At 49.6% G+C, this 27186-nt stretch overlaps 12 protein-coding genes across 12 annotated transcripts; 4 read left to right on the top strand and 8 right to left on the bottom strand.

The window, feature by feature from the left end:
• Positions 1–410: 410 nt before the first annotated feature.
• On the bottom strand, positions 411–1933 carry LTR64_003706 (uncharacterized protein; the record flags this gene model as incomplete). Its single annotated transcript, XM_064898058.1, has 6 exons — positions 411–553; positions 600–769; positions 826–1329; positions 1376–1444; positions 1724–1824; positions 1874–1933. The coding sequence occupies 6 exons, from the start codon at positions 1931–1933 to the stop codon at positions 411–413; spliced, it is 1047 nt and encodes a 348-aa protein (XP_064757008.1).
• Positions 1934–2795: 862 nt separating this feature from the next.
• Positions 2796–4442, bottom strand: ERC1 (ethionine resistance protein; the record flags this gene model as incomplete). Its single annotated transcript, XM_064898057.1, has 2 exons — positions 2796–2977; positions 3101–4442. The coding sequence occupies 2 exons, from the start codon at positions 4440–4442 to the stop codon at positions 2796–2798; spliced, it is 1524 nt and encodes a 507-aa protein (XP_064757007.1).
• A 956-nt stretch (positions 4443–5398) lies between these two features.
• On the top strand, positions 5399–7111 carry LTR64_003704 (uncharacterized protein; the record flags this gene model as incomplete). The annotated part of the gene is made up of 4 exons (XM_064898056.1): positions 5399–5593; positions 5643–6408; positions 6455–6885; positions 6932–7111. The coding sequence occupies 4 exons, from the start codon at positions 5399–5401 to the stop codon at positions 7109–7111; spliced, it is 1572 nt and encodes a 523-aa protein (XP_064757006.1).
• Positions 7112–8918: 1807 nt separating this feature from the next.
• Positions 8919–12059, top strand: LTR64_003703 (uncharacterized protein; the record flags this gene model as incomplete). The annotated part of the gene is made up of 2 exons (XM_064898055.1): positions 8919–9159; positions 9217–12059. The coding sequence occupies 2 exons, from the start codon at positions 8919–8921 to the stop codon at positions 12057–12059; spliced, it is 3084 nt and encodes a 1027-aa protein (XP_064757005.1).
• A 1141-nt stretch (positions 12060–13200) lies between these two features.
• Positions 13201–14182, top strand: ras1_2 (RAS1 protein; the record flags this gene model as incomplete). The annotated part of the gene is made up of 2 exons (XM_064898054.1): positions 13201–13278; positions 13373–14182. 2 exons carry the CDS (start codon positions 13201–13203, stop codon positions 14180–14182), a joined length of 888 nt encoding a protein of 295 aa, XP_064757004.1.
• Positions 14183–14385: 203 nt separating this feature from the next.
• Positions 14386–15149, bottom strand: LTR64_003701 (uncharacterized protein; the record flags this gene model as incomplete). The annotated part of the gene is made up of 2 exons (XM_064898053.1): positions 14386–14886; positions 14973–15149. The coding sequence occupies 2 exons, from the start codon at positions 15147–15149 to the stop codon at positions 14386–14388; spliced, it is 678 nt and encodes a 225-aa protein (XP_064757003.1).
• A 1020-nt stretch (positions 15150–16169) lies between these two features.
• On the bottom strand, positions 16170–17617 carry SFU1 (GATA type transcriptional activator of nitrogen-regulated proteins; the record flags this gene model as incomplete). The annotated part of the gene is made up of 2 exons (XM_064898052.1): positions 16170–17277; positions 17349–17617. The coding sequence occupies 2 exons, from the start codon at positions 17615–17617 to the stop codon at positions 16170–16172; spliced, it is 1377 nt and encodes a 458-aa protein (XP_064757002.1).
• Positions 17618–18897: 1280 nt separating this feature from the next.
• On the bottom strand, positions 18898–19541 carry LTR64_003699 (uncharacterized protein; the record flags this gene model as incomplete). The annotated part of the gene is made up of 6 exons (XM_064898051.1): positions 18898–19070; positions 19138–19169; positions 19224–19281; positions 19333–19376; positions 19437–19470; positions 19529–19541. 6 exons carry the CDS (start codon positions 19539–19541, stop codon positions 18898–18900), a joined length of 354 nt encoding a protein of 117 aa, XP_064757001.1.
• Positions 19542–20385: 844 nt separating this feature from the next.
• Positions 20386–21689, bottom strand: LTR64_003698 (uncharacterized protein; the record flags this gene model as incomplete). Its single annotated transcript, XM_064898050.1, has 2 exons — positions 20386–21527; positions 21578–21689. 2 exons carry the CDS (start codon positions 21687–21689, stop codon positions 20386–20388), a joined length of 1254 nt encoding a protein of 417 aa, XP_064757000.1.
• Positions 21690–22570: 881 nt separating this feature from the next.
• DAO1 (D-amino acid oxidase) lies at positions 22571–23760 on the top strand (the record flags this gene model as incomplete). Its single annotated transcript, XM_064898049.1, has 4 exons — positions 22571–22680; positions 22736–22839; positions 22891–22994; positions 23044–23760. The coding sequence occupies 4 exons, from the start codon at positions 22571–22573 to the stop codon at positions 23758–23760; spliced, it is 1035 nt and encodes a 344-aa protein (XP_064756999.1).
• A 547-nt stretch (positions 23761–24307) lies between these two features.
• On the bottom strand, positions 24308–24908 carry GIM5 (subunit of tubulin prefoldin; the record flags this gene model as incomplete). The annotated part of the gene is made up of 2 exons (XM_064898048.1): positions 24308–24624; positions 24689–24908. 2 exons carry the CDS (start codon positions 24906–24908, stop codon positions 24308–24310), a joined length of 537 nt encoding a protein of 178 aa, XP_064756998.1.
• Positions 24909–25620: 712 nt separating this feature from the next.
• Positions 25621–26691, bottom strand: LTR64_003695 (uncharacterized protein; the record flags this gene model as incomplete). The annotated part of the gene is made up of 2 exons (XM_064898047.1): positions 25621–26534; positions 26613–26691. The coding sequence occupies 2 exons, from the start codon at positions 26689–26691 to the stop codon at positions 25621–25623; spliced, it is 993 nt and encodes a 330-aa protein (XP_064756997.1).
• Positions 26692–27186: the final 495 nt, after the last annotated feature.

Here is a 27186-nt window from a genome sequence, read left to right as displayed (position 1 = left end):
GGCTGTGGGATGAAAAATGGTCGTGTTTTGGTCCTATGATTCGGCAATGTTTCGATTTGCATCGTGTTCAGCTGAAAAGGGTCCGTGACGCGGAGCAATGCGTGAGTTGAAAAAGTGAAGCATGATGGGGACCCCACGCTTGAGAGCGAAGGCTATGTGGTAGGTTCTTATATATAGGTTTAGTGAGTTTCGGCAATTGACAATAAGTATTTACAAGCACGGAAGACTATGGACAATCAACTGTAGCTACTACCGATCTAGTCACATATGTGTTGATCCCATCACTGTCCATGTCAACGTACCTCGCCTGTCGCTGTTTCCTTGGGTAGATGGGATTGCTGGATATTTGCAGGCCTCAAGAAAGAGTGTGCGTGAGGGCATCTGCATCAACCAACTGTCTTGTAGATGAACTACAATTCCTTCTTCATCTGACTGCCTTTCCAGTTGCCAAGATCAGAGACCTTGTGGTCAGCTGCCTCTAGGGTCAATGGGCCTTTGCGCACCATCAAGCTCATGACCTCGAACAAGGTATCGGCAGCGGCCATCGTGGTCACTATAACATAATCAGTTAAAGTCTCCATAACAGAATTTGAACTTACACTCAGCATTGGTATCATATGCTGGAGCGACTTCAACCAAATCGGCTGCAACAAAGTTGATGTCTTGAAGACCACGGATGATAGTCCGAAGTTCTCGAGTTGTCCAGCCACCTGTTTCAGGCGTGCCTGTGGCAGGAGCGAAGGCTGGGTCAAGTGTGTCGATATCAATACTTGAAACATGTCAGATCAGTATGACTTCAAGAGCGGGGATTCTGATATAGCATACCTGAGATATACAGGTCTCTTGGTGCCTAGTCGGTCCACAATCCTTTTGATAATTCCTTCAGTACCGATCTCATCGATTTCACGTGCCTCGACTCTCTCAAAGCCACAGTATCCGTCATTGTCGTAGTCTGAGAGACCAGACAGAGTTGTTCGGATACCAGCATGGATGGAAGAGTCGTTGGCAATCAACCCCTCTTGAGCAGCGTGATAGAAATAGGTTCCGTGGTTGATAGATGCTTGCTTAGAGGGGCTGCCGCCGAAAACTTTTGGCTTCCATGTATCGAGGTGAGAATCGAAGTGAAGAACAGCGATGGGGCCATAGGCACGTGTGATGCTTCGAAGGAGAGGAAGAGTGATAGTGTGATCACCTCCTAGAGTGATGAGGCGAGGGAGGGTCTTGCCCTTGGATGAAAGACCTGTCTCTTCACCAGCGGTGGCAGGAGTACGGGTTAACAAAGTGTGATGGCCATGCTCGATTTGCTGGAGAGCATATGCGTTGTCGTAGCTAGATCTTGTTAGAGAGGTCTAAAAGGCTGGGTATGCGGGCTTACGAAGTGACCGGAATATCGCCACAATCGATCACCTTTCCCCAGAAATTGAACGGGTTTGTGTCTTGAGGACTATTGAAAGTCAATTGAGATGCCCTCCGTGTTCGTCGAAGAAGCTTACACATTGTACCCGCCGCTAAATCGAACCTTTCGTGAGCCTTCACATCAAAAAACAGCTGGTCAGTTGACCTTCAGACAAGTGAGACGTACTAGAGATTGAGGCGGCGAGAACCTTGTCTGATACCACTTGGACCGAATCTAGCTCCAGGTCTGTAGCTCGTGCCGGTGTCGAAAGGCGCCCCTGCAGCAAATCACTAGGACCAAAAAGCTCCATATAGCAATATCATCTACTTGCCGATGAAAGCGATATCGTACTTCTCAGCGTCGCTAGCGAGACATGGGAAGTACGGGAGACGACCAAAGGTCGAGATTCCTGAAAAGACAGCATCCGCCTGTATACAATTGTCAGCTAGTTGAATTTTGCATGCTCAAGGCGCATACCTGAGTGCCGCCATCACCTGGCAAGGTATTGTACCACAACGACTTATGTGGTCCCTCCATGGTAGTTTGCTCATGATCGCCATGAGCACACACCAAACTGGCAAGAGCCAGGAACGAGAAGTGCTTGCAAATCATTGTCAGCTTTTACTGCCTCAATCACAATCTGCTGCTTTGCGAGTTGGCAGGTCGAAAGCAACACGAGGTGGAAATTTCTGGGATGTAAGAGGTTTTGATTGAAAAGCTAAGCTTCCAGAGCTTTGCCAGCTCCGAGCAGTACATACGAGTCCTGATGTGTAACTCGTGCATCATTGTCCATGCATGGCCGATACAGGGATGCGAGTCTTTGATCCCTACTGGATCAATCTTCGATATTACGGCACTGTACCACGAGTCTTATCCTAGGCGTCGGCGGGCTTGCTGCTTGTGCCCCACGTGGAAAGATAACGACTGGGGTCATCTGGAGCGTAGTGCATATCAGCGGAGCCGACATTGTCTCGTAGAGCGTGGTAGGAAATGGGTGACACAATCAGCTCGCTGTTCACCGACCGGCAGTGCTTCGACTTTTGTTATTTGTTCTGTCAAGGAGTTTACGATCGGAGGTGAAGATAAACGAGTTTGGCGGCCCTATCTCTCGTGGACCTACCTGCCTATTTCAGTAGGGTACGTCATTGGCCATTGACGATATATGAGGTAACGGTTTTAAAGTGGCCGCTTCCGAAGCGGAGTTCCACTTGAACAATAAGCAATTTGCACAAGACGACGGAAACCGACTCGTTGGGGAAGCGACAGTGGTCAGCTCCTTCTTCTTAGCATGAGCTCGACTGCAGGCCACGTCTCGTAGAAGGAAGGTGCAGGTATCTAAGTTTCCACAGTATGAGAGGCTGGCTGTCTCTTTGGACACCCTCCTGTAGATGGCACGCTGCTACGTTGTGGACGAAGCGTTCCCAGTCTCTACGAGCTCATCGTTATCCATCCTGTCAAATGCCCTTTTGATCTGGTGATCCCAATTGCTGAATGCAACAATTGCCCATTCTAAGAAGCCCACTAGGTAGAGAGCGATACACTGACCAAGCCAGAGGCCTGCGAGTCGCCAGCCGTGGAAGGCTAACCAAATACCTAACGGCAGAGCAATGCAGTAATAGCATACAATATTGACGACAGCACCTTGTATGTGTTAGTAAGCAATTGTACGACCGTCGACTCAATTAGAGCTTCTGTTTCACTCACCTATATGCTGCCTCCCCATACCACGTAATGACCCACCACAAGAACCATTCAAGCCATCCGCAACCTGGAACAGCGCGACGTATGGCAAAACTTCAGCAGTAAGCTTGACCACAGCCTCGTCATCATTGAAGATTTTAGCGAACACATTCTTTGTGGCCAACAGGATGGCGAGGACAACACCCCCCATGAGCATACTCAGCCAAGCCGCAGTATTAGCAGATCGCGCGGCACCCTTACCGTTGCGAAGACCAAGCATATTCCCCACTCTAGCGCTTGCTGCCACCCCAATGCCAAAGGGAATAGTGTTTAAAACCTGGTCGGCAGTCATGATCACACTTTGCGACGCAAGATCGACTTCACCAAGGCGTCCAGCAGCTAGTGCAACAATCTCGAAGGCCCACCACTCCGTGCCCACGTGAACGACGCCCAAGGCTGCTAGCTTTGCAAAAGTACCCAGATTCTGTAAAGCTCGCCTGCTGAAACCGCCCCAGCACTCGCCGCCAGCAACGAATCTGGCATACAAAACAAGACCCAAGAACGAAAGCCAGTAGCCTATACCGGTCGCGAATGGAGCAGCGAAAACTCCCCAACCAAGGGTATAGACAAAGAGATAGTTGAGAGCTGCACTGATAGGCGAAGTAATCAAGAGCACGTAGGTACCAGGTCTCATAATCTCTTGTGCCTGCAGATATTTCTTCATGGTTTCGAAGGCGATGTACCCAAGCCCACCAGGGATCAAACAAGTCAGGAATTTAGCACTGTCCTTGCAGAGCTGTTCAGGTTGACCGAGCAGTCGGAACAGGTGTTCCGAAACAGTCCATAACACAGCGACAGGAACGTAGAACAAGCCAAGGACAAGAAAAGATCGCTGTAGAAGAATACCCAAATCGTGCTTGTTCTTGGAGCCAGTAAATGTCGACGATGCCAAAGTATCGAGGGCGGTACTACCACCCATACCAATCAACCACCCTGAGCACATAGCAAACATGTAAGAGAAGGCGGCCGTTGATAGGTCTTGTGGCGACGCTCGACCAACAATGAGGATCGATACTGTCTGCAATGAGTTCTGCAAAGTATATGCCATGATCACAGGGATGCTTCCACGAAACAAGACCCAGAACTCATGCAAGATCAGCATCCGCGTGGAGGTCTCATCCTCAGGCAGAATGTCACCGACATCGATATCCTCCGTGCCATTCGGTGCCTGGTCACTAGCTGACTTCTTTCGAATCAGAGGTGAATACTCGTCAGCCGCTTCACTGCTTGTAAGCCTTGGTTCAGGCGACGCATGCCTCTTGGAGCGATCTTCCTCAGGATTCGAGTCACTGTACCGCCTCGCCATGGTGATTGTGCAACCTGACCTCTGGCACAAAACTGGTCACTCACAGGGCAGAGGTCAAGAAACCAAAGATTTCAGCAGGTTGACAACCAGATCTTCACACATGTTGACTGTGTGCGAAACGAGTATTCGAATGCATACTTCGACCCGCCAGCGGATAACAGGCGCACATTGGCCGTATCCACCAGATACTGGTGCGAGTCCAAGGATTGTATGACAGTCAGATGCGACATTGTCGAGATGCTGAAAGAGCAGATGTCCGTCTTCTATTGAGAAGTCCAGTAATCAAAACACGTAAACCGAGAACCCAGCAGATGTGGAGTCTATGCTGTGCCCTTCTCGAACTGACCAATTAGAGGTGGACACTGCCCTTATCTTTGAGGCTTCTTTTAGCTGCTCTAGCATCCCTGTTATCCCGACTATCTTGCGACGAGATTCGTGTAGCACGGCATTTGTAGATTTGACGTCTTTCAATTAGCTACTTGAGCAAGATGCTGATTCGCTTTTATGCCGGGCAATTTGCTGCTATCGCGTCGACTTCTCGATTCGGTACCACAGGCTTCAGCACTTTGTGTAACATCGAGTGCCAGCTCTCAGGAAATCATGCGCCTCCTTCCAGATTTCGTTGGCGATGTGGATGGAACTCGGTGTCTCGAATGGTGGTAGGGGTGTGTCTCAGCCCTATAGTGCTCGTGGTAACACTGTGTGACGGGGTATCGTCGCTAGTCCGATCTTCAGACAAGCAAAAACCGATCATGCCAAATTGCCTCGTTTGATAAGCTTCTTGCAAGCCTTGAGATACCGTTTTACGTAGCTCTCGGCTTGACATTCCCACGCAGCATTCTCATACTGCCTCATATACTTCTTCGGAATCCTTGAACTTCGAGCCTCACGCTCCCGTTGTTGTCGAACGCTGTTTATACGACTCTGCGAAGCCTGACATCAAATTTACCGATAGCATGGACGAGAAGAAGTTGGATGATAAGCGCCTGGACGAGGAGCAGGGTCAGGCAGTAGCACAGACTACAATTCTGTCACATGGATTGCCTGTTTTTCCACAACCGACAGCAGACCCTCTCGACCCTCTGAATTGGTCGAGTGTTCACAAAAACTCGATTCTGGCCATTGTTTGTCTCAAGTATTTCTTGTTCACAGTGAGTAGATGTCGAGCGAGCCAGCAATTTTCTGCTAAACATTGCATAGTATATAACCACAACAACTGTACCATCGTTTCCTGACTTACAGGAGCAATATGCAATCTCCTACTCACAAGTCAATTGGACCGTCGCTATTCCAGCTCTTGGTCTAGCTGTCGGACCGCTGATCTGGTCCTCGTTCGCCGACATATATGGTCGAAGGATTGTCTTCATCATTGGCACCGTCATGGCATTGGCTGCGACAATTGGCGCCGCCGCAGCTCCGAACTATGGAGGCTACATGGCAGCAAGATTCTTCCAAGGCTTAGGTGTGAGTCCTGGAGCGACAGTCGGCTTGGCCTGTATCAGCGACATGTTCTTTGAGCATGAGAGAGGCCAGAAGGTCGGCATCTGGGTGCTTGCCATTGATAGTGGTCTGCTCGTCGGTCCGATCCTCGGTGGTTTCCTGAACGTCGTCAGTGCGGCCTGGATTCAATGGTTCACTGCCATATTGTTTGGTGTGTTGCTGATTTTGGAACTTGCATTCATGCCAGAAACACTGTACCCACGGCATCGAATGCTGATTGATGCGCCTGTCAGCGGCCACAATGGACTTAGTGGGCGCGGTATGGAGAAGACGAGAACACAAGGGACCGATGCCTCCGTGTCTGAGCTGCCTCGTACGAAGAAGCTGCCGTTTGTGAACGTTGTTCGACCTGTACCAGGAATGAGACATCCGAAGCCTTGGGACAGTGTCATTCGGTTTGCGTTGACTTTCAAGTTCTTAGCAGTGGTCGTCGCGGTTCTCTCATACTGCTTCCTGTGGTATTGGTGTAAGTGCCCTCGATTGAGTCGATGAACAAAGCTAATGACTGCTAGGGGTCTTGTCTGTGATCACGATGCTACCAGCAGCATACCTTGACTACACACCTTTAATCCAGGGGCTACTTTTCATTGGCCTTCTCCTTGGCACCTTGTTTGCTGAAATTTGCCTTGGTGGCCGGCTCTCTGACAACCTCGTCGCTCGATTAGCGAAACAGAACGGTGGCCAACGTCTGCCAGAGCAACGACTTTGGTTAGCATATCCTGGTGGCATTCTGACAGCGGTTGGTCTCATTGTGTGGGGTGTCAGTATTGATCGTGCATACCACTGGATGGTGGGCCAGGTTGCGTTCTTTCTCTTCGCGGCTGGCATTCAAATGGGAAACACGGTCGTGGTGTCCTACATTGTGGATGCCTACCCTCTGCAAAGCATGGCGATGGTAACATACTATGCCGTCTTTCTGAACCTATCAGCATTCATCAACCCGGTAAGTCTAAGCGGACCAATTTTTGGAATTCTTCTGACCACTACAGTTTTTTATCGCTCCATGGCAAGCGTCTGTTGGTTGGACCTGGTGCTTCGCGACTCAGGGAATTATTGTGGCCTTTGGTGCTTTGCCGGTGATTGCAGCACTGCAGAAGTTTGGGCCTTCGATGCGACAAAGCAACGGAGCGCCAATCTTCCTGAATCCGGAGCATGACTCTGCCATGTAGCTGTTGTCTGAGATAGAGCAAGGCGTTCGTAGCAACTCTGTCTGTCTAGGTCAGTTTCTTGTCGGCTAACCATCGCTTTCTCGTAGCTCGCCTGAAGGTCGCAGCAGCAACTTGAAAGCTGCCAGAAGTACCGTACGTGTAGCTTATCTTGCTCATCTCTGACCTACAAGCCAAGGACGCAAATCGGCCAAGAATTTCGAATGCTGGAGTCAGGATTTGCACCTCCACAGATCGATGTTGTAATGACCACGAAAACCTTGGTTCAATAAACGCGCGACAAGCCCAATATGCGTGGGGGCAGTGGAATAATTCCTGGTTCACTTACTGTGAGGTAGCTCATGCCAGACTCAATTCAAGACAGGGAAACGACCGAACGCATTTTGTCGAGGCATTGAGGGTCCATTCTATCCACTCTATACACAACTGATTGCAGTAGCTGATGAAAGCGATGGATTTGCGTATACCACGTGAAGCCTTTAACTTCTCGGTTGACCAATGCACAAGTTTTGGGCTGAAGCTAGCATTCGTGGCACTGCAGGTACAATGCAATTAATGCGTAACTTACATTTTCATTTCTAACTTACTCTGCATTTCTACAGCGAGGATTGTGCTATCGCGACAGTGAAATATGAGCTTTGTTTCTCATACATCGATGACAATCGTACTGTACGAAGCAATTGTGTCATTTTGGGCCAATACTGATTTCTGTCTACTTGTATACGAAGGAGCAGCTTTGGGGTGACAAGCTCGCTAATCGTTCGCCTGCCACAGATTTTCGCGCCGCATCTCCTGGCGAGCGGACAGCTTCGACACCCCTGCGAGTGCTTCTCCATCGAGCCCACATCGACTGCCATCGCGGCGTACCGAAGCCTGGTTTAGTCTCCGATCTTTGTATTAATTATCCTACTCGCGCACCAAAGTTGATGGCAATCGTAAGGGGGTACACTAAGACACCGCGTTTCCAAGTTAAAGCCAATCCAATTTCCCTCGTCGCAGGCTTGCTGCTGATTAGCACGAAGAGTGGTTCTAAACCTCTGCTGAAACACTGGCGTACGCCTGTGCGATTGAAAGGGATCACCGTGTGGGGTTGACTAAGATACTAACGTCCTGTATTTTAGCTGCTCAAGAGAACCTCCGCTTGGCCTTGGGCCTGCTTCTGTGCTGTGTTCACGAGTCCGCAGTCGACCGTGGACATGGGTCTCACTCCGCTATCTTACTGGTGGTTCGCGCACCCTGGTAAGGGATCGAGTGGTTGGCCATGTTGATGTCTCCAACACCAGTCACGTTGCGAAATCTGACCTCGCACAAACAAGACGCTGTCACAATGGCTTTGTGCGCGATCGCCACTGGTCGAAGATCGTTTGTCAAGTCTAAAGTCAAAGCATTCGCTCACTCCATCCGGACTATTCTATGGCCTTACCCGCGTCGTGGCAGACACTTGCTGAATGTCCCAAGAATCCTTACATCTCCGCTCTTGACTACTGACTGAAGTCCGATCTGCGACGGACATGCTCAGTAGACCGCAGTTCAACAGTGTGCACTCCATCGCCTGCGTAGCTTCTTCTGGGGCGGCCCTTTTGCTTTGTTTTCGTTGCACGTCTTAGAGAGTGTAGTACGGAGGATTTCTGTAATGCTCTTTCGTACATGCTTACAGAAAACAAATTTTACGACCTGAGGTTCCTGGCTCCAAACTTACCAGTATCATCATCGAATTCTGGTGGGACAACTAGCAGAAGTTAAGACGATATGATGAGGTCCATCTAATGCAAGCTCCGCCGCCGACGGCTCTTGATGGTTGAACGAGAGCATGGACACGTTTAGAAGGTTGCGCTCTCGCAAGAAAGACAAGGAGATATTGGACTACCCTGCAACGAGAGTCAGTGGATCGGAGAACGATCCAAGTACGAATACATGGGAGCCCATCTCACCCAAAGCCTCAGTGGCTGTCCCAAATTACCACTATGGCGCAACGAGTAGGCGGGAGAGTCAGGATAAAACCAGGCTGTCCAGACATCCAAGCGAACAGAAGCCATATACATCAAGTGGACGTATGCAGCCTATGCTGATAGGAATTTCACGTCTGCCTGCCAATGTCACTCGTCCAGATACAGGAGAAAGCTTGCAAAAAGCACTCGATCGAGCTGCTGAATCTGTCAGTAATCAAGAGCCCGAACAGCGTACATCGTCGTTCAACGCACGACTTGCTCCTGAGAAGAACCCCAAATCCGAGCTTTCGTCGACATCTGCCCCTCCTCGAAAACCAACGAAGACGTTCGACGAGGATGATAGCAAGCAGAACGACACTAAGAAGTCGCCCATTGACAGGCAGCGTTTGCGGTACGATTCAGGCTCGAAATATCAGGAAGAGGTCGCCAACCGTAATGCTCATCAGATCGCTGCTCAACGCGCCTCATCCCTGCGGCGCCCGGTGGACTACGAACGTGTTATGGTAAATACTCAACGTTCAGCTTTTGCGCAAGCAGAACCATACAATCATCGGTCGGCAGATGCAGATGTCAGCAATCGGCATGTCATGGACATGACTGCTCATTATTCGCGTCAGCCCAGCTTTCGTGTGAGAGAGCCGTCCGATCCACTGCCCGTGATCTTGCAGGAGGGATCAACTGAGGATGTTACCCACATTGATCGCGGCGTTGAACTGGTCAAAGAAGCGGAGAAAGAGCTAGAGCGGGCTAAAAGCAAATGGTTACAGGCGCGTCAGCAAATCCAGATCCAGGATGGTTTGAACTTCGACGCACCATTACCGGAATCTCCTCGCCACAAAGGCCCGTTACGAGATTCGGGAATTTCATACACCACAAGGTCAGTACCTGATGCTCCCGATGCACTATTTCGAAACGATTCGACCAGGTCCAGGCAAAACAGCTTTACTCCCAGCGTGGCTGGCCCTGAGCATTTAGGCTCAGCTACGCTATCTGGGACAGTTCCTCATACTCATGGCGGCTTCGCAAATACACCAGTGTCTCGACATCTCAATGGCAATCCCACGCTTGATTCTCCACAACGCTCTGGTGGATTGCGCGGTCCAGCTCGTGTAAGCAAATCCACCGTATACAAGAAGGTTACAGTTGGTAATCGAACCATTATGGATCTTACTGGAGATGACAATGACGAAGACGTTTCAATATCGTCGTATAGGCAGACGCCTACTATTGAAGATGCGCGTGCCAATCCTTTCCAGAGAGTAATACCCACTGTAATCGATCATGCTTCTACTCCTGAAGACAGGCCTGAAGCTACCATAATACCGAGTTCTCAACAATTTAAAGCACGCGAGCCCGTGCTGGACTTGGATCAGCTTGCCCGTCGTTCACAGCAACTTTCCCAGAACGCGAAGTTCCTCGCCGCCAACTCGACTTTGTCCAATGTCAATGCAAGGGAGACTCCCACACTAGTACCTTCGAATGCGCTATCCTTTTCAGCAATTCAAACCCTCACGTCGACTACGCCACCGGAAGCCATCACATTCTCAACAATAAATACCATGTCGTCTATATCACCACGATCAAGCAAGGATATCTTAATCACACGTGGTGATGCTGATGCGAAATCGTGCCCACAACCATTGAAGAAAGACAAGGCGGATGGAACACCGCAGCTTGGAGAACAATTTATAAAACACAGATTGTCCGCAAACATCTCGCCACTTGTGCAGATTTTCGCCGACATCCGACCGGAAGAAGTGGAATCTTCACAACAGCCAGGTCCTGCCAGACCCGTACCAGCAAGAATAGATTCGGGAAGTGGAAAGTCTTCAAAAGAAAGTAGATCGTCGTCCAAGAAGGCTGGGAAACGACGAGAAAAAGCTGAGGAAGTCGAAGCTATTCGGATTGCGGCAAAGAGCATTATTCCTGCTGGTCCGCTCGACCAGGAGCCAATCGTGGGGGTTAAAGCACGAGACTTTGCAGTGTTGCCACTCGAGAAACCTGTAAACAAAAGAGTTGTAGCATTGAATGAAAGAAAAGTTCCAAACAACGAAGTCAGGACACCCTCACAAGACCGGACGGGGTCTCGCAAGTCTTCCAGCGAACGCAAAGGACGGAGTGTTTCGAAATCTGCGAGCAAAGTGGCTTTTAGTGAAATGCCGCCAAGCACTGTGGTCACCGTTGTTAAATCGCAGAAAAAGAGTGAACGACAAAGCAAGAAAAAGAGTTCCAAGCAGGATTCTAGTACGACACGAAGAACACGAAACAAGCCCACGTTCGATGAAGAAGCTTTCCAGAAGAAGCATGCAGAGGCAAATGCAGCTCTTCTGCGGCTACAACAGAGTCTGCAGGCGAGTTTAGAGGATGGTGCACTTCTGCCTGACACATTCAGACAGCCTGTGACTCTGGATGAAGGAATACTTCCACTCCATACTACCGCACCAGGAATATCATCCGATCAATCATCACCATCGGCCGCTGTTATTGCCATGATAACAGCGGCAACTTCAAGGCCAGGGCTAAATGCAAAGACAGGCTCAGAAGTTATGACAAGAGCCCGAGACACGAGACCAGGCCCACCCATTCGGGCGGCCACTGAAGGCGATCCGCCATCGTTTCTAGTCGCCACCTCGAAGACAACACAAAAGATTCTAGCAAACCCGCATCTAGCTAGGGTCGATGCTAGCCACAAACCACCGCCATCGCCTGGTGAAGTTTCACTTTCTGCTTTTCCGATACCAACTCCTCGAACTCGATCACCGGAAAGCACAGGCCCGCCGGCCTACCAGAAAGACATTGGGGCTCCTGCTAGAAGAGCTAGCCAGGGCTCGCGAACATCTTCGGCATCAGCATTCAGCATCCCTTTTACGATGGTACCGAACCGCATTGCAAGCTTGCTCGAAAATCGGGTTGGCTTGCCTGGTCCACCTGCGCCACCACAATTAGAGTCGATTGATGCTATGATACCGGCTACTGGCTCTGTGTCTGTATCGTCTGCATGATTGCATTGTACGCCTTCGGTAGCGAATCGTTCGAGTCCTGTTACGCACAAAGCTCATAATCCCAACATTCCCTGAATACTGTACATCTGTTGAATATGCAGAAATCCATACATCACGAAGTCACGAGCCAAACCCACCATATCATTTTCATTTGTCCAGCAACATACAGTTGCCACACTAGCATTCAAGTGTAAAAGCATGCACTTTCTCCCAGGTCCTATTTTCATTGTGCTTAAGCGAAGGTGGGGGTGTATTTTCTTGTTACTCATATCGTATATCAACAATATCCTGTAGACCGCTAGACGTCTGTCATGGCATCGAATAGTGATTATTAGTAATGTAAAGACCTAAAGATACTGATCATAATGATTCTACTCCTTGCTGAAATGCCGCTGAAGCCCTGGTCTCACCTCACAGAACTCGAGGGCGTCGTAGCACTTGCCTAAGCTCGTCCGTCAGCAGTGATGCGCATGTCTTTCGCCATCGTTCCTGCTAAGCCCCTGGTAAGCACAGCATTGATGACAGCGGTCGTCCGCTGGATCTGCTCAGAGCTTCGTGCCGGGATTTTCGCTGCCCTCTTACTCAGTCGGAGTTGAAGAAAATGCACTTGATTAACCATCTGAACAAACACGAGTGATGTCGACAGTCTGAATCTGCGGATGTACTTCCAGGTCTACCACGGATCAGACTACCTTTATCGCAGCAGCATGGACAAAGTGTGATCGTTGTCTGTGGCATCGTGCACACTGGTTTTGTGATGATCACATTAAAAATGTTGAGGTTCTATTTAGGATTAAATAGAATCCTACAATATATATATTCTCGTAGAGCTTTGGTTCTGAAAACTCCACAGCGCATTCCCAATCGTCACTACTGTACACAAAAAATCGACTAGCCATTACAAACTCCGACACGAAGTCGAACTGGCAGATCGTGACACGCATCAGTGCTCAATACACGTTTGTGAGTGGTTCGCGTTGACTAAAAGTTCACACTTGAGACATTTCGACCATCCATTCTATCCACATGACTCGCGTTGTCCACGGAAACGGAACGTGGCAGCTTGTAAAATCACAATACACCGGCATCACGTCGTTGACCCAGGCTATGCAGATTGCAGGAGCTAGAATATAGGACAAAGATGGCTGCAGCACAAAAGAACATCCGAGCAGTAATATTAGGTGCAGAAAGAACAGGCAAGTCAGCATTGGTGAAGAAAGTGAGTTTTGCCCCACAAGTATCGTGCACGAAGCAAGTCTTCATACATGGCATCAAGCTTGATTGGCTTGCTGCATATCTGACGCATTACACAGTACATCCATTCAACCTTCACTGGGGACTATGATCCATCTTTCGAAACCGTAGACAAGAAGCTTACCACAATAGAAGGACGAACGTATTGTCTGGACCTCATACCTGCGGAGCCAGCAGGTGAGAATCTTCTCTGCCAGACTGGAGAGGCATTCATTCTTCTATATGCGATTGACAACAGAAAATCCTTCCAGCACCTGCGACAACTACACGCTCAGGTAAAGCAAGCGAAGGCACGGACAAGTCTTGCGAATTTCCCCATTTTCATTGTTGGTAGCAAAGCCGATCTCGAGAGCGAAAGGAAGGTATCTCTGGAAGAAGGACGGCAGTTAGCAGTTGAGCTACAATGTCAGAAATTATTCGAAATTAGTGCGAAGGATCACCAAGTGGAGATCGACGATTTATTCGAGAAACTTGTACGAGAAGTTATTCGCGTTGAGCAAGGCAGTACGATCAATGAGCCCACTTCACCACTAAGTCAGCAACAATCACCACCCGTTCGACCCAGGCCTGTGTCGAGGAAAAGCAGCGTGATGGACAGGCTGAAATTCGGTTCATTGAGGCGGAAATCGAGCATGCAGACCCTAAGCAGACAAAACACAGACAATTCACTCAGCGAGAACATGCCACCCCCAACACCTACATCAAGGAGTGTGCGCAGCGTTTCGTACGGGACTCCTCTTAGCACTCCTCGGCAAACTCCAGCTCTTCCAACACCTTTCCGGCTGGATGTCGATACATCGTCGTGGAGAGAAACGGTCAAGTGGCCTACCGAAATCATACCTGAAGAAGATTACTTCAAGGCAAGATAGAGCTCTGCCTTGGCACCATCAATGAGAGAAGTGCTGAGTCCAGCAGCTTCCGTATCGGAATTTGAAAAGACAGATCTCTGAGCAAAATCACTGCACAACACAAAAGCCTGATTTCATCAGCGTCACATACTAGTGCACAAGTGCACCCGGCACTCAGGCGAACTTAATACCATCACCTTCCCAAGCTTCTACTACTCCCCACCTCACTTCCCGATCGTCCCAAACAACCTATCCCCAATATCGCCCAAACCCGGCTTAATCATCCCCTTCTCCGTCAACTCCCCATCCACCGCGCCCACCCAAAACTCCGTAGCATCACTCCACTCCTCCGCCGCCCTCCTCACGCCCTCCACAGCTCCCATAACAATCACCACAATCACCCTCTGCACCCCCCACTCCCTCAACGTCTGGATCGCCGCAATTGCCGTTCCGCCCGTCGCGATCACGGGATCTACCAAGATTGCCGTTCGTACTAGAGGCGGGTCGGATTGCGATTGTGATTGTGGGAGATTGTTGTAGTACTCGACGGGCTGGAGGGTGGATTTCTCGCGGTAGAGACCGAGGTGGTGGACGCTGATGGGGGTAGGGAGGAGGGATTGGATGGCGTCGACCATGGAGAGGCCGGAGCGGAGGATGGGGACGAGTGTTAGTGTTTGAGTAGGGATTGTGGTGGGTGTGTAGGGGAAGCCGAGGGGGGTTTCGTCCTGGGTTGAGGTTGAGGTTAGTTGAAATATTCATGTATTACATGTACTCATAGCGTAAGAAAAGATAAGTGACTGAATTGACGTACAGTTCCCTCCTCTACGAGCTCAATATTGGCTAGCGCCTCCGTGCCCAGTATCAGAGATATGTCGTGGACCAGCCTTTGAGTCTCGCGGGACGTGGTGCTTTTGGACCTTAACTGAGATAATTTCGCTCTGAGACACGGATGTCTGGAGACGTGGACGTTCGGTGGGAGGTCGGACATATTGTTGACGTTCTGCCCTGACTCCAATGAAGCAGGATAGTCGTAGCTGAAATCAACGATGACGTGAAGTCCAGATGCGAAGCAGGAGGTACACGTAGTGGGTTTGCCAGTACCAAGGCTGTGGAGGGGTGGTAGGACAACACGAGAAGTCTTTGTCTTGGATCGATTCTCTTTGTATCCTAAATTGTTAACTTTCTGTATGAGCACGTGCAGAGACGAGCAATGACAGTTCTTCCTTGGAAAGCAAATCTGTTTAATCCTGCAATAGAAATAGCGATGTGATGAAACGTAAGACACCGTGATACATGGACAGGCCGGAATTAGACGGCGATAGTACTGATAGGGAGGCGTGCTCGGCTGATTGGTCTTTGGAGAAATCGTAGGGATGTTCCATACATGCCTGGGGCAGCAGCTTGTCGATTTCGAATAAACACAGTACTTTCGAAGCTGAAGATATGTGGGATGTCAGACTGCTGCGCTTGTATGTCGTTTTGCTTTTGACATAGTATCAGACTATATCGTCGAATAGGTCTGGAAGATACCGTAGCAATTGACATGTGAATAGCACTGTTCACTTTATGGTTGCTCGTTTTGTCCCGAATAAAAAGTCGCCGGCTATTGAGCACGCCAATCGTGATCCCCGTCGGTCATGCACAACACATAGCCTCGCTTGTCAATCTACATGAACATACTGCTCCTTTGTGCTTCCCAGCCCCAGGAGATCAGAACGTAAGAACGGTAGTGGATCGAATCTACACGAACGCGCACGGGCTTTATTCGTCAAAAGATAGTGCCAAGCATGGGGAGTGTGAAACGACGTAATCGTTCAGATGACAGACTCGAGTGTCAGGTTCACCACTATCTTCATCCTTACTATAGATGCAAAATCGACATGCTCTTCGTGACCGAGCACAAAAGAGTCAACCAGTGTGCCTCCAGCGCCTTGCTAGAAAAGACTTTCATCGCATCGTAAAATGTATGTCCGAGAACTCAAAGACCTCGACCGGGTAGCTGAATCGTTCAGCGTTCGAGCTCGTCAATCTCTCTTTCCTTGGCTCTTAATGCTGCGCGCATGAGTTCCGCCTCCCTCATCAAAGTCGTACGTCGCTCGGTGCGTATCTCTTCTCCGTCCTGCGTCGTTACCGAGGATGAGGCAAGCTGTCGAGAAAGTGAATCAGGCTGAGCTTGAGATACATGCATAGGTCGTGGTGAGTGGCGAGTATATCCTTGGTTTGGAGGCATGGGTGAAATTCTTATGCCCGTGCCTGCGTCTTTGTAAGCACTAGGATCCGTCGTCGTACGACTAGAGCCATCTGGTTGGAAACCGGTGAAATCGACGATCGGTGGGAGACGGATGCGTTTCGGGGCTGAAGAAGGTTCTGAAGTGATGTCCATGTCTTCTGTATGTGGGTCAGGCGAGACTGATGTATGGCTTGCATTTGAAGGTGGTACGTCGCCCTCTGCAGATGCTGGTACCACCCTCTTCCGTCTCTTAATGGTTGACTTCTTCATCTGCACAGGCCGATGTGATCCATGAAGCTTGTGGTAAAGGCCGCAGGCATTGCAGATTGGATGGCCTTGTTCGTCTCTTCGCCACAGTGGTGTGACAGTTGTGCCGCAGTTTCTGCAAGCAACAATCATTGTCGAAGTACCGTCAGTCGCTGGAAGGTTTGTCTCTCCTTCCGCGCCGCTTGTGGAGATCGGACTGCCATACTCACTCGTTGGGGCCTCGACTGGTTCATCAGAGCCTGCTATAGTTCTCCCTTGCCGTGGTGCTGCGTCACTGTTTGGTACTGTACGAGAAATGCGATTGTTGAAAGCAGGACAACCACCACATCCTTCAGCTCCTCCCGCACCATTACACTGACCACCTCCTGGACACGACCCTGGAATATGCTCTGGGGCCCTGTAAGGCATTCGTTGCTGGACCATTGTCTGAGAAGTTGGACTAGGTGCGATCTCGACGTTCTTGAGTCGTGGGCTCTTCTGCCTCGGTGTTCCGGCGGTTCGCTTGAAATTTGTTGGCCGTGGAGCGTTGCGAGTCTTCTGATACAAGCCACAGGCGTTGCAAATCACACTGCCTTGAGGGGACCTCCGCCATAACGGTGTTCTCGTGGTACCGCAATTGCTACAGATATGTCAGTATTTTGGGTGAAACATCGACTTCGCCTAGCGTCATAGGCGACTTGGGATACTGACCTACAGGCCTGACCAAGTTGCTGCTGGTCTTCTGCATCGAGTGGTTCCAAAGCCTCTGCACTGTGTACAGAATCGATCGGTGCTGGAGATCTCGACGGAGGAACAGGCGTATGAGATTGAGGAATACTCTGGTAAGGATATATGCTCGTGCGTTCGCCCCGAGCAGAGGACACCAGTTGATGTGCAGCGTCGATATCCTCGGCAGAAGGTTGCCTTAACAGGTTGGGGCCATTCTCAGGTATGTTGTGTGGGAATGGGTTGGAAGCCATTGACCTCTGTACGGCTAACATTTCTAGGTTTTGGAGGAAACGCGCGGGCTATCTGTTGTGCATTTTTTGGCAATTGTCGCCAAAACGCCAGAGGTCTGTTGTAACTAAGTGTATGTCCTCGAATCTCTCACAGGCTATTCCCGAGTAAAGGTCACCGCGCGTGTGACTGCAGCCTGGTGGATGGTTCTCAAATGCCTGTCCTCAATACGTCCGGGAACACAGCCTCTCGAAACGGTCAGATATGAGAGTAGAGTTTACAGAAGCGTTGGTAGGTAAATCTGGTGAAAGTACAAGTTAGAGTAGATACAGGAAGGAGGAAGGCATAGCCTGGGCAACATTATTGACAGTTTCGACCCGGATTGAGCGGTGACATCGTTGCATTGGGACTGTGCTTACAATACCCCGAGTTTTATTGGCCATAGGCTCCTCCGAGGCCGATAGTCGTGCCTGGCTAGGATAAACACGTGCCTGGAGCGACTCTTTAGCGTACTCGCGTAAAAGGTAGCTCGTTCACTTCATGTCGAGGCAGGAGTATTGGCACGTGGGATCAAAAAGTGTTGCTTCTGTACTTTTGGAAATAATAAAGCGATATCGATATCTTGGTATCTTCAGCGGAGGTATAAAAGAGAAACTGTTCACTTCCAATAATCTAACCCCAAAGTGTACCCCGGATTTGCCGCAGCGGCAGGATTGAGTTTGCAGTCCTGCGAGAAATACTATAGACGTGCATATGTTTCACTTCTCGCCCCCAGTTAAAGAGTAAGTGCTCAGTCGTTATTACTTTACGTTGCTTGTCCATGACAGTACTGACACTACCATCCAACACGATCTTTGGACTGTCATTTGACCAGAAGATCGTCGTACACAAGATATAGAACGAATTAAATAGCCTCCACGTTTAAACGCTGCATTGGTTGCATAAAGAACACATAGATAACGTCCATGACAGTACTGTAGCATATGACTGCCAAAACCGGCTCGCTTTCGCATCGACACGTGCTAGTACCCATGTAAAGTAGAGTTGTCAGTAACTGCCATTCTTGTCGTTCAATAAGCTTATATCGATATCTCCCCTATTTTGCAACACGTGAATCCCAGGTTGCAAATCGTCCAACGGTGCTGTGATATCTCTCAACGCCGTCCCCAGATCGCTCAGTAACGCAGACATTATAACAGACCATCTGTTGGCCATGAGTTCTTTGCACATCAGCACCTTGTTCAACCCGTAGTGCAGATTGAGCCCTATTATTCCAGAGTCCGGAGCTGTTTCTTTACAATCACTAAACCTGCTCAGCGCCCCAACCAGCATCAGCGTCTCTCATGTTGGAAGGTGGCTCAATCTGAGGCGCAAACTCGAGTGCGCAGTATCCGAGACCGATAAATCCGACTATTGTACCTGCGACAATGCGAGGCCAGTGACCTGCGAGAATGATAGAACCGACGAACACGTAGACTGTCAATATGTTAGATCGTCTTCTGGTCCTGTTCCGTACTGCAGGAATCGCAGGAGTATAACTTACAGACGCCACGACCGAGGAAGGAGAATAGGAAGCTGGACATCGTGTTAGTCTTCCAGCAGCTCAATACAGGTATCGACCGCACTCACCTGGCGTATTTCGGGATATAAGGAGGGACTTGGGGCAGTAGCTCCAGCCCGGCGACAACTGTCGTCCCGTTATTATGATATTCTTCGAGTCATTTCTCTGATCACATACCCAGACCGAATAGTATCACGTAGACGCCAATTATAATGTCCCGACTGTTCCCATAGTTAGCTCTTCTGTGCTTTCGCGGCTCGAAGGTCTTGGGATGTCCTTACAATAGGTTCTCGGAATTGAAGAATTGACTTATGCCTGCGCGCGAATCAGTACGTCGCGTCCTTGTCTCGTAGTCCGTAATGCTAGCACATACCACCAAGTATCATAACAGCACCTACACCGAGGTTGACCAATCGACTGTAATCCTATGTCAGCCATAACTTCTTGTTTAATGCGACTGGGTCCATTCTGCACTCGCGATCGACGAAACGGTCGGCGTAGTGCGAGAGCCGGTTGGGAGTTCGTACAAGATATTTGAGAAGTCCATTATGGCTGTGCAGGCTGCTTTGTCACAATCGGTTGTTCAAGCGAAGCTGAGTGAACCGTAGCTGCGCCGAAGGACGTAGATGCTGGTGCTCGAGGATGCGCGTGTTTTTGCTCTCAGATACTGGAGGTATTGTCGTTTAGGATGAGGTCATCCGCGCAATATCGAAGAAGGCGACGTGGTTAGATCTACAATTAATCGTACGACTATTTGAGAAACTGGTGTAGGCAGACGGGTTACATTTCCACCACGTCTCGCAAGCCAAGTTTCGAGCATGAGATTGCATCTGCCAAGGGGAAGCTTCCCCTGGCCAAATAGGTCCACCACAGCTATTTGGGCAGTACGTCAGATGGACAATGGGCTTCCCTACGCAACTGCGATTGCCATAAACAATGAGTAGGCGTGACTGTGCATGGCGAATGGCGTGAACGGATGTGGTTGAATTACATATTTCCTCTAAATTTGTAGCTATTCAATTGAGCATATAGCTCGATCACCATCACTCCTACACTGAGCACCGTAAACTTCTTCATATGTAATCTGTTCTATACCTAAGACCCACCCTCCGGTACAAACAATGGGTATCATGCTTCATGGTTGCACTGTCGCTATGCATAAATCCATCCAATATGTCATTATTGTTTTCAAAAGAGTTCGCCTGCCTGTATCCTGAACGCCGTGTAATGCTATGCCTGTAGTGTTGAGCGTGGTGCTTCTTTTATTATGCTTGGGATTTTTGAAGCGAGGTCTGATCTTGACGACACACTGGCCTGCCTTCGGGGAGTGGGAGTGGGAGTGAATGGCTGAGTTCGTGCTGGAGCTACTTGGTGATCTGAATCGTCATCGTCGTCGATTAGATTAATAACTTCGATCTCTTTTGGAGAAGAGGCAGCACTGTTGTCTAGGCCTGATCGAACTCGTTCTGCTTGATCTGACGAGTCTGTGTCCTGGCTGCTGGCCGGAGTTGGTGGACCTGAAGATGTTGGCTGGCTAACATGTACAGAGACATGCAAATTAGGAGATCCACTGAGCTGTCTGGCGGCCGCTCGACTTCGAAGAGTCCGCTTTTTACGATCGGTCCGCTTGGTGGAACGAGGTAGTTCGCCATCGTCCTCGAATGATCGTTTCGAGCTGGTGCTGTAGTGAGAGGAAGTTGCTGACGGGCTACGTGCTCTTTGGTCGTTTAATAGGTCAAGGCCACTTCTCAGGTCTTTGGTGCCTCTTGTGACTAGCTCGTGCATCATATCTTTGTGTGGATCCGACTTCATATTCCTTAAAGCTCGTGAGGAGAGGTCGTGGTTCTGCTGGACCGCGGGAACGTTCTGTCGGTTGTAGGGTTTAGGTCTTGAGGCTAGTGAGCGACGTTGAGAGTCGGCTTCAGACTTTTGTGACGAGTCGTAATGGGCATGCTTTTCTTCATCACCACCATAGCAGATGTGTAGGGATGGTGGTGGTTCGACTTCGGGTGCTCGATCTTCGTTTGTGTAGGACAGTATTGATGTGTCCCAACCCATTGAGGGTGGTAGATGTACTATCACATCCTGGTCGTATGCACGGACAAAGGCCAGCAACTCAGGCTGACCTCCATACGTGCCGAGTCGTGACATGGCAGTAAGATAGCCCTCGAACGCGTCATCTTCCATATGCTTTCGAATGGACTCGGTTGTGGCACGTGTTGCACGTTTCTGTACCACATCGTCGGCGTGGAGGAAGCCCTCGTAGAGAGGGCGGAAGGTGCGCATGTGATCGACAATGGTAGCCCGAATTTCACCATGACGGCTTGGGCTACCATATAGTTGATCTGAGAGAGAGGCAAAGAGGCAGTTGCCTGTTGCACGTCAGAGAAAGGTCTTGTACTGTTGGTTGAGTTGAACATACCATCTCCTGCTATGGACTTGAGATGCAAACCCTCCTTGTCCAGGCCGGGCCAAACCATCTTGGGTTGCCGCACCATGATCGGGAGCTGCAAAGAGGCAGCATCGTTAGCCATTGTCTTAGGAAATCCATTGAAAACAGCATTCAGTTTGTGTATGATTGATCTTAAACCCTCAGGACAACATGATCACGAAGAGAGACAATAATAAGAACTTGGTCTGCCTGAGCTCCCTGGCCGCACAGAAAGATATGCCATTGACGATGCGGAGTTTGGGGCACCGTAGGCGTGACCATGACAGCACTACAGATTTGAGCTTGTCCCGTTTTGCTTGCTGCAGGGGCCGCCACAGTGCCTTCCACTTTTGCCTGACGACATGATGGCCAAGGAAGTGACCCTTGTTTTCGATCTTTTAAAAAACAAGGGCAAGCGCGACTTAATTACACCTTTGGAGTTTGGCACAGTAGAAAAGAAATGCATCTATGCTTACCTCTTCTGTACGCTTAACTTCTTCCAAGCTTCTTTCCTATTCGCTGTTGCTTTGCGGTCACCTCCGTCTGTGTAGTTGCAGCTCGTCTGACTGTGTGTTTCAAAAGTTTCGCGAATGGATCTGCAGCAGGGCGTATGTTGTTGAAGATAGTGAGTCCAGTCTGCGGCTTAAATAGAATATACAATATCACTTTTATCAACTGACGCCTGATCCTGAGGACCTGCGACTGGATCTCTGGCGGAGTCAAGCAACTAAAACTGCTCAAGAAATCAACGCTGCTCAGGTGCAAACAGGTGATCGGACAATCAGAAACTAATCATGGACAAACACATTGTGGTGGTTGGGTAAGTTGCTGCTTCTTTACACCTTGTCACCAGTGCTATCAAGTCATCCTACCTAGTGACATGCCGAACATAACTAACACCTTAGAGTGCCGGTGTGGCAGGTCTGATACCAGAGAAAGAGTCACGATTCTGAGTCTTACACTTTTTTAGGACTCACAACTGCTATGCTATTGTCGCAGAACCCGCGTTACAAGATCACCGTTGCTGCGAAACACATGCCTGGCGACTATGACATTGAGTACGCGAGTCCTTGGGCAGGTGCAAATTACTTCCCGTAAGAAACTCTATCCTTGAACAGGAACTACCAACTGACCTGTCTGTTCATACAGCGTATCAGTAAAAGGCACACCAGCCGCTGAGTGGGAAAGAAACACCTGGCCGTCTCTAGAGAATCTTGCTCGAAATTACCCAGAAGCGGGAGTGCACTTTCAAGGTATGGCAGCCTAAAATGTCTACAAATGTAAGTGGTGTCTGATGTTGCAAGGTTGCGAGGTCTACAACCGCAGTAAGGATGTCGGAAGTGTTACAGCAAACTGGTTCTCAGAATTGCTTTCTCCGACTCCATGGTGGAAATCGCTGTTGCCTGATGTGAGGACCTTTTAGATCTTCGAAGTACCACAGTCTAATGCATGAGCAGTTTAAGACCATACCAAAGACAGAACTTAGCGATGGCATGGACAGCGGTAAATCGTTTACCTCAGTGTGTATCAACACAGCCATCTACCTGCCTTGGCTCGTATCACAAGGCCTGAAAAATGGAGTTGTATTCAAGAGAGCGATACTCAAACAGATCACTGATGCAGCTGCACCCGGAATGCACCATTCCGGCAAACCTGCTGATCTGATAATCAATTGTACTGGACTGGGTTCTCTAAAACTTGGTGGTGTCGAGGACAGGAAGCTATATCCAGCCAGAGGACAAATCGTCGTGGTAAGGAACGATGCTGGCAAGATGTACGGCGTCTCTGGCACTGATGATGGCGACGACGAAGCAATGTATATCATGACTAGAGCTGCTGGAGGAGGCACTGTTCTAGGTGGGTCGTACCAGAAAGATAACTGGGAATCGCAGTTTGACCCCAGCTTGGCTATTCGAATCATGAAGCGATGTGTAGATATATGCCCCCAATTGACAAATGGCCGAGGTATTGAGCACCTGGATATCATTCGTCATAGTGTCGGCTTGCGACCCGTGAGAGAGGGTGGTGCTCGAATAGAGAAAGAGAAGGTCAATGGTACTTGGGTTGTCCATTCCTACGGTTATGGAGGTGCTGGCTATCAATCTAGCTACGGCGCTGCGCAGGCTGCGATTAAATTGGTCGACGAAGCGTTACAGGAGAGGGCGCGGTTGTAGGTTGCTTAAGTCGCCGAGCACGAAATCTGAGGCTGCACCATTGGATCTTGGATTCCATGAAGCAAGAGGAAATTCGAGCCACGGTCTTTTTGGCTGTAGCTGTAGATGGTCTGTCGTAATCTAGTTGCATTTGACTTTTTATGCTCGTAGCAGCATCTTTGGATCTCTCGCCTCCATATCGCTCCTTGTGTCCTGCCACTCGACTGTGGTTGAGCTGAAATCAATGAACTTTCTTGCTCGGTGCAAATCCTGCCTAAGCGCTCAGAAGATATCGGAAGTCAGCTGTACCATCAGGCTCGTATGAACATCAGGGGTCCGCTCTTTCCCGATCAGCGCTCTTTCGCAGCCTTTCCAGTTCTCGCCTGCTTGCTGACGTCCAGATACCGCTTGATGCTCTCCCCATTTGCACGCGATCTCGTGTATTAGGGACTGGCTCAGGAGGAACTGCTCACGCAATGCTCTCCCACACGCCCATCATAGACCTGCATTCCGTGGTCCGTATTCCACTCAGCTTGTGCCTTCTTGTCCTCCACCTCTCCTCCTGAGATCACTTCCCCTTCGGTATCCCCTGTTCTCCATCCTTGCCACCTCCTCCCTGTCTCCCCTGCTGCTGCTCCGCCAGCACCTTCCCCCTCAAAACATCCTCCACAACCCTCAAATCCCCATTCTTCGCCCCCACCGCCCTCTCAATATCCGACAAATTCTTGTCCAAGTCTTTTACTTTCCCTTCGTAGAACGTGGTCGCTGCGGACGTGGATTTACTGACGTAGTACCCGGTGCCGACGTCTACGAGGACTGTGCCGGTTTTTGTGGGGCGAGCGGGGACGTATAGGGAGGTTGTTAGAGGGATGAGGAGGGGAGTTTCTGTGTATGGTTAGTTTGTCTGAATGGCAGAAAAGAGGAGCCTCGTGTTGGTGAATGGACGTACCAGCCGTCTTCCCCTGCACGCCGTCTTTAATGCTGCGTATACAATCCTTGAACCGTGCTTGAGCTGCACGTAAGCGAGCATGGGAGTTTGAGAGGTGTTCTAGTTCTTGTGATAGGCGTTGTTGGAGTTGGGATAGTTGCTCGACTGGTAGGGTCGATATGTCGAGGGCTTGTTGTTGTTGCGCATTACTGCCTGTGCGAGGTTGTGTTTGTGTAGACATGGTTGTTGTTGTTCTCTGGAGGATGAGAACTGAATTGGGTTGGGTTGAAGATGGTTTTGGGACAAAGAGGAGCTGGGGTTCAGTTCGTAGAGGTCTTGAGATCGGAGGAGAAGATATCGGAGCAGTATCGGCGTTACGACGAGATATGCCTCAGTTGTATATGTGTACTATTTCTTACGAAGTCGAATTCAGCGGCAAGGCAGACCTAGGAAGTGGTGCCTTGCCGCCTGATGTTCCGACTAGGTGGTGGTGGGAGCAAGCCTCGATGTCTGCAAGTGTGCGGCGACTTTGTGACACTTCCTGAGATCTATACGAGACGACAATCCTAGATAGGAGCACTGTATTGTATATCTACTGGAAGTTATATACGTTCTTTGTAAGAGCTGTGCTTCTCTGTGTTGGTGCTCTATCCTGTCTAATAGCTATCTGAGTCTGGTATCTCAGAGCCAAGCCATAGTCTATCTGTTCCAGATCTAGGTCATCTTCTTCACCTTGTAAAGCTCTTCCTAGATCCATTGAGTTCGCTAAGTCGGGTCCTCGTGACTACCACAGGTAGCTATTGCTCCAGGGATGAGCTGTAGTTTGTCTTGAGTTGATGTTGACGTTGAACACAGGCTAGTTCTCCACCACCAAGTGATGTATTTGATGCAGGCCCAGCATCTAGCTAAATCACGACCAAACCACCACAATCGATATATGCTCCAGCGGCACTTCATGCACTCAGTTTTAGCAGACGACTTCTATTTGCAGTCACAGTCTCTCGGCCACCATGAGAAGAGCGTGAACGTTCCAAAGCTTGTTGTACAATATCAATCTTTTCTGCAAACTTTCTGGACGCCGCAATTTGCGCTCGTTTCCAAGCCAGCATCATGAGCTCTGTTTTCCTGCCAGAGATCCGCGTCTTGAAGTCTGCTGTGTCATTGACCCTCGGAAAGGGTACATTAGGCACTTTCATGTCGAGGAATCGACACAGAGGTTCCCATCCACTTCTGAGACGGTACTCCAACAGTCGTTCTGCGGGCACGACCTTCCTGACGTGAGCATAGTGCTCTTCGTATTTCTGGCGTGCATTTGCCTCGACCTCACCGATCGTCTTGGCTGAATAATAAGACAACAAAATCTGCTGCATGGTGCTGCAGGGAGCCACGCTTGCCATCGTCTCTATTGCTTTGGCGTAGTGCTGGAGCATCGAACCATGATCGAGGGTAGGCAAAATGACATTCTTTTTGAAAGAAGGCCACCAGTCATCAAAGTCTCTTTGCACAACGATGACTTTTATGTTGGGATAAGCTTCTAGAATTTGAGGTGCAAACAGTGATGCAATGTCGGTAATGCAATCGTAATTACCGAAGAGCTGGTTCCAATCTGCCTGTTTGAAAGAAATTGCTTTATTGTTAGGACCTGGCCAAGTCGCATCAGCAGCATGCTTGAGTGTTTTCCAATCGTCCCAGCTAGCCTCTAGAGCATGATGTGCTTGCATTCCCAGGATTGATAGAGCATGTGCTAGAGACAGTGAACCCATCCTCATGAGTCCGCCATAGAACAGAGATGGAGGACCGTGGATCCGTGAATCGTCAGGTAAGATAACTTGCGCTGTCGACGTCTTCATGATGCTTGGGATCGAGTCTACTGGCCAACTTGAACGCCAAACTTAGTTACATCTCGGCTAAGAGAGCAGAGCTGTCTCTTTATGAGATTGCATACCCGTGTCACCTGCAGCTGTGCGCAATGCTTCAGCACAAACGACCTTGTATGCCGCCGAGCAGACCTGTTGTACGTACATACTGTTGCTGGGCAGTGCTTTGACATGATGTGTGCCGTTGTCAACGAAATTTGCAATGACGCCGATCCTCTCGTTCCCGCTTCGGGAGATGTGACCAGCTCAGGCGTGAGGCGTCATCCACCGCCATGGCTGAGGCTTGGCAGAACTCGGACCGCTCGCGGCACCATAGATCTGGTTCCGGTTTGCATATCTGGACCTTTCGTTTTCCAGGCGGCATTCGATCTCGCAGTTCGATACCTTGTGTTCAGCGAGACACGCAGATAATCACTATGGGCACACAAAAGCTCGTTGAACATTGTCACAACCTCCCTCGGCAAACAACAGCCTCTAGGGGCGGCAATGCTCGGCTCTGGAATTAGATGCAGCATGTCTCACGTCTCAGCTGTCAGATCTTCCAAGAGTTGACAAAGGCTTGAAACCATGGATTCTTGTCTTACCTCAATTGAGCTGTATTGCTTTCTACCCAATCGGGGAAGAGTAGAGACGACCAACATT

Source organism: Lithohypha guttulata (genome assembly GCF_036872675.1).
Source record: "Lithohypha guttulata strain CCFEE 5908 chromosome Unknown scaffold_2, whole genome shotgun sequence".
NCBI lineage: Eukaryota > Fungi > Ascomycota > Eurotiomycetes > Chaetothyriales > Trichomeriaceae > Lithohypha > Lithohypha guttulata.
The sequence above is the reverse complement of the archived record's forward strand: the minus strand, read 5'-3'. Positions and strand labels throughout refer to the sequence as shown.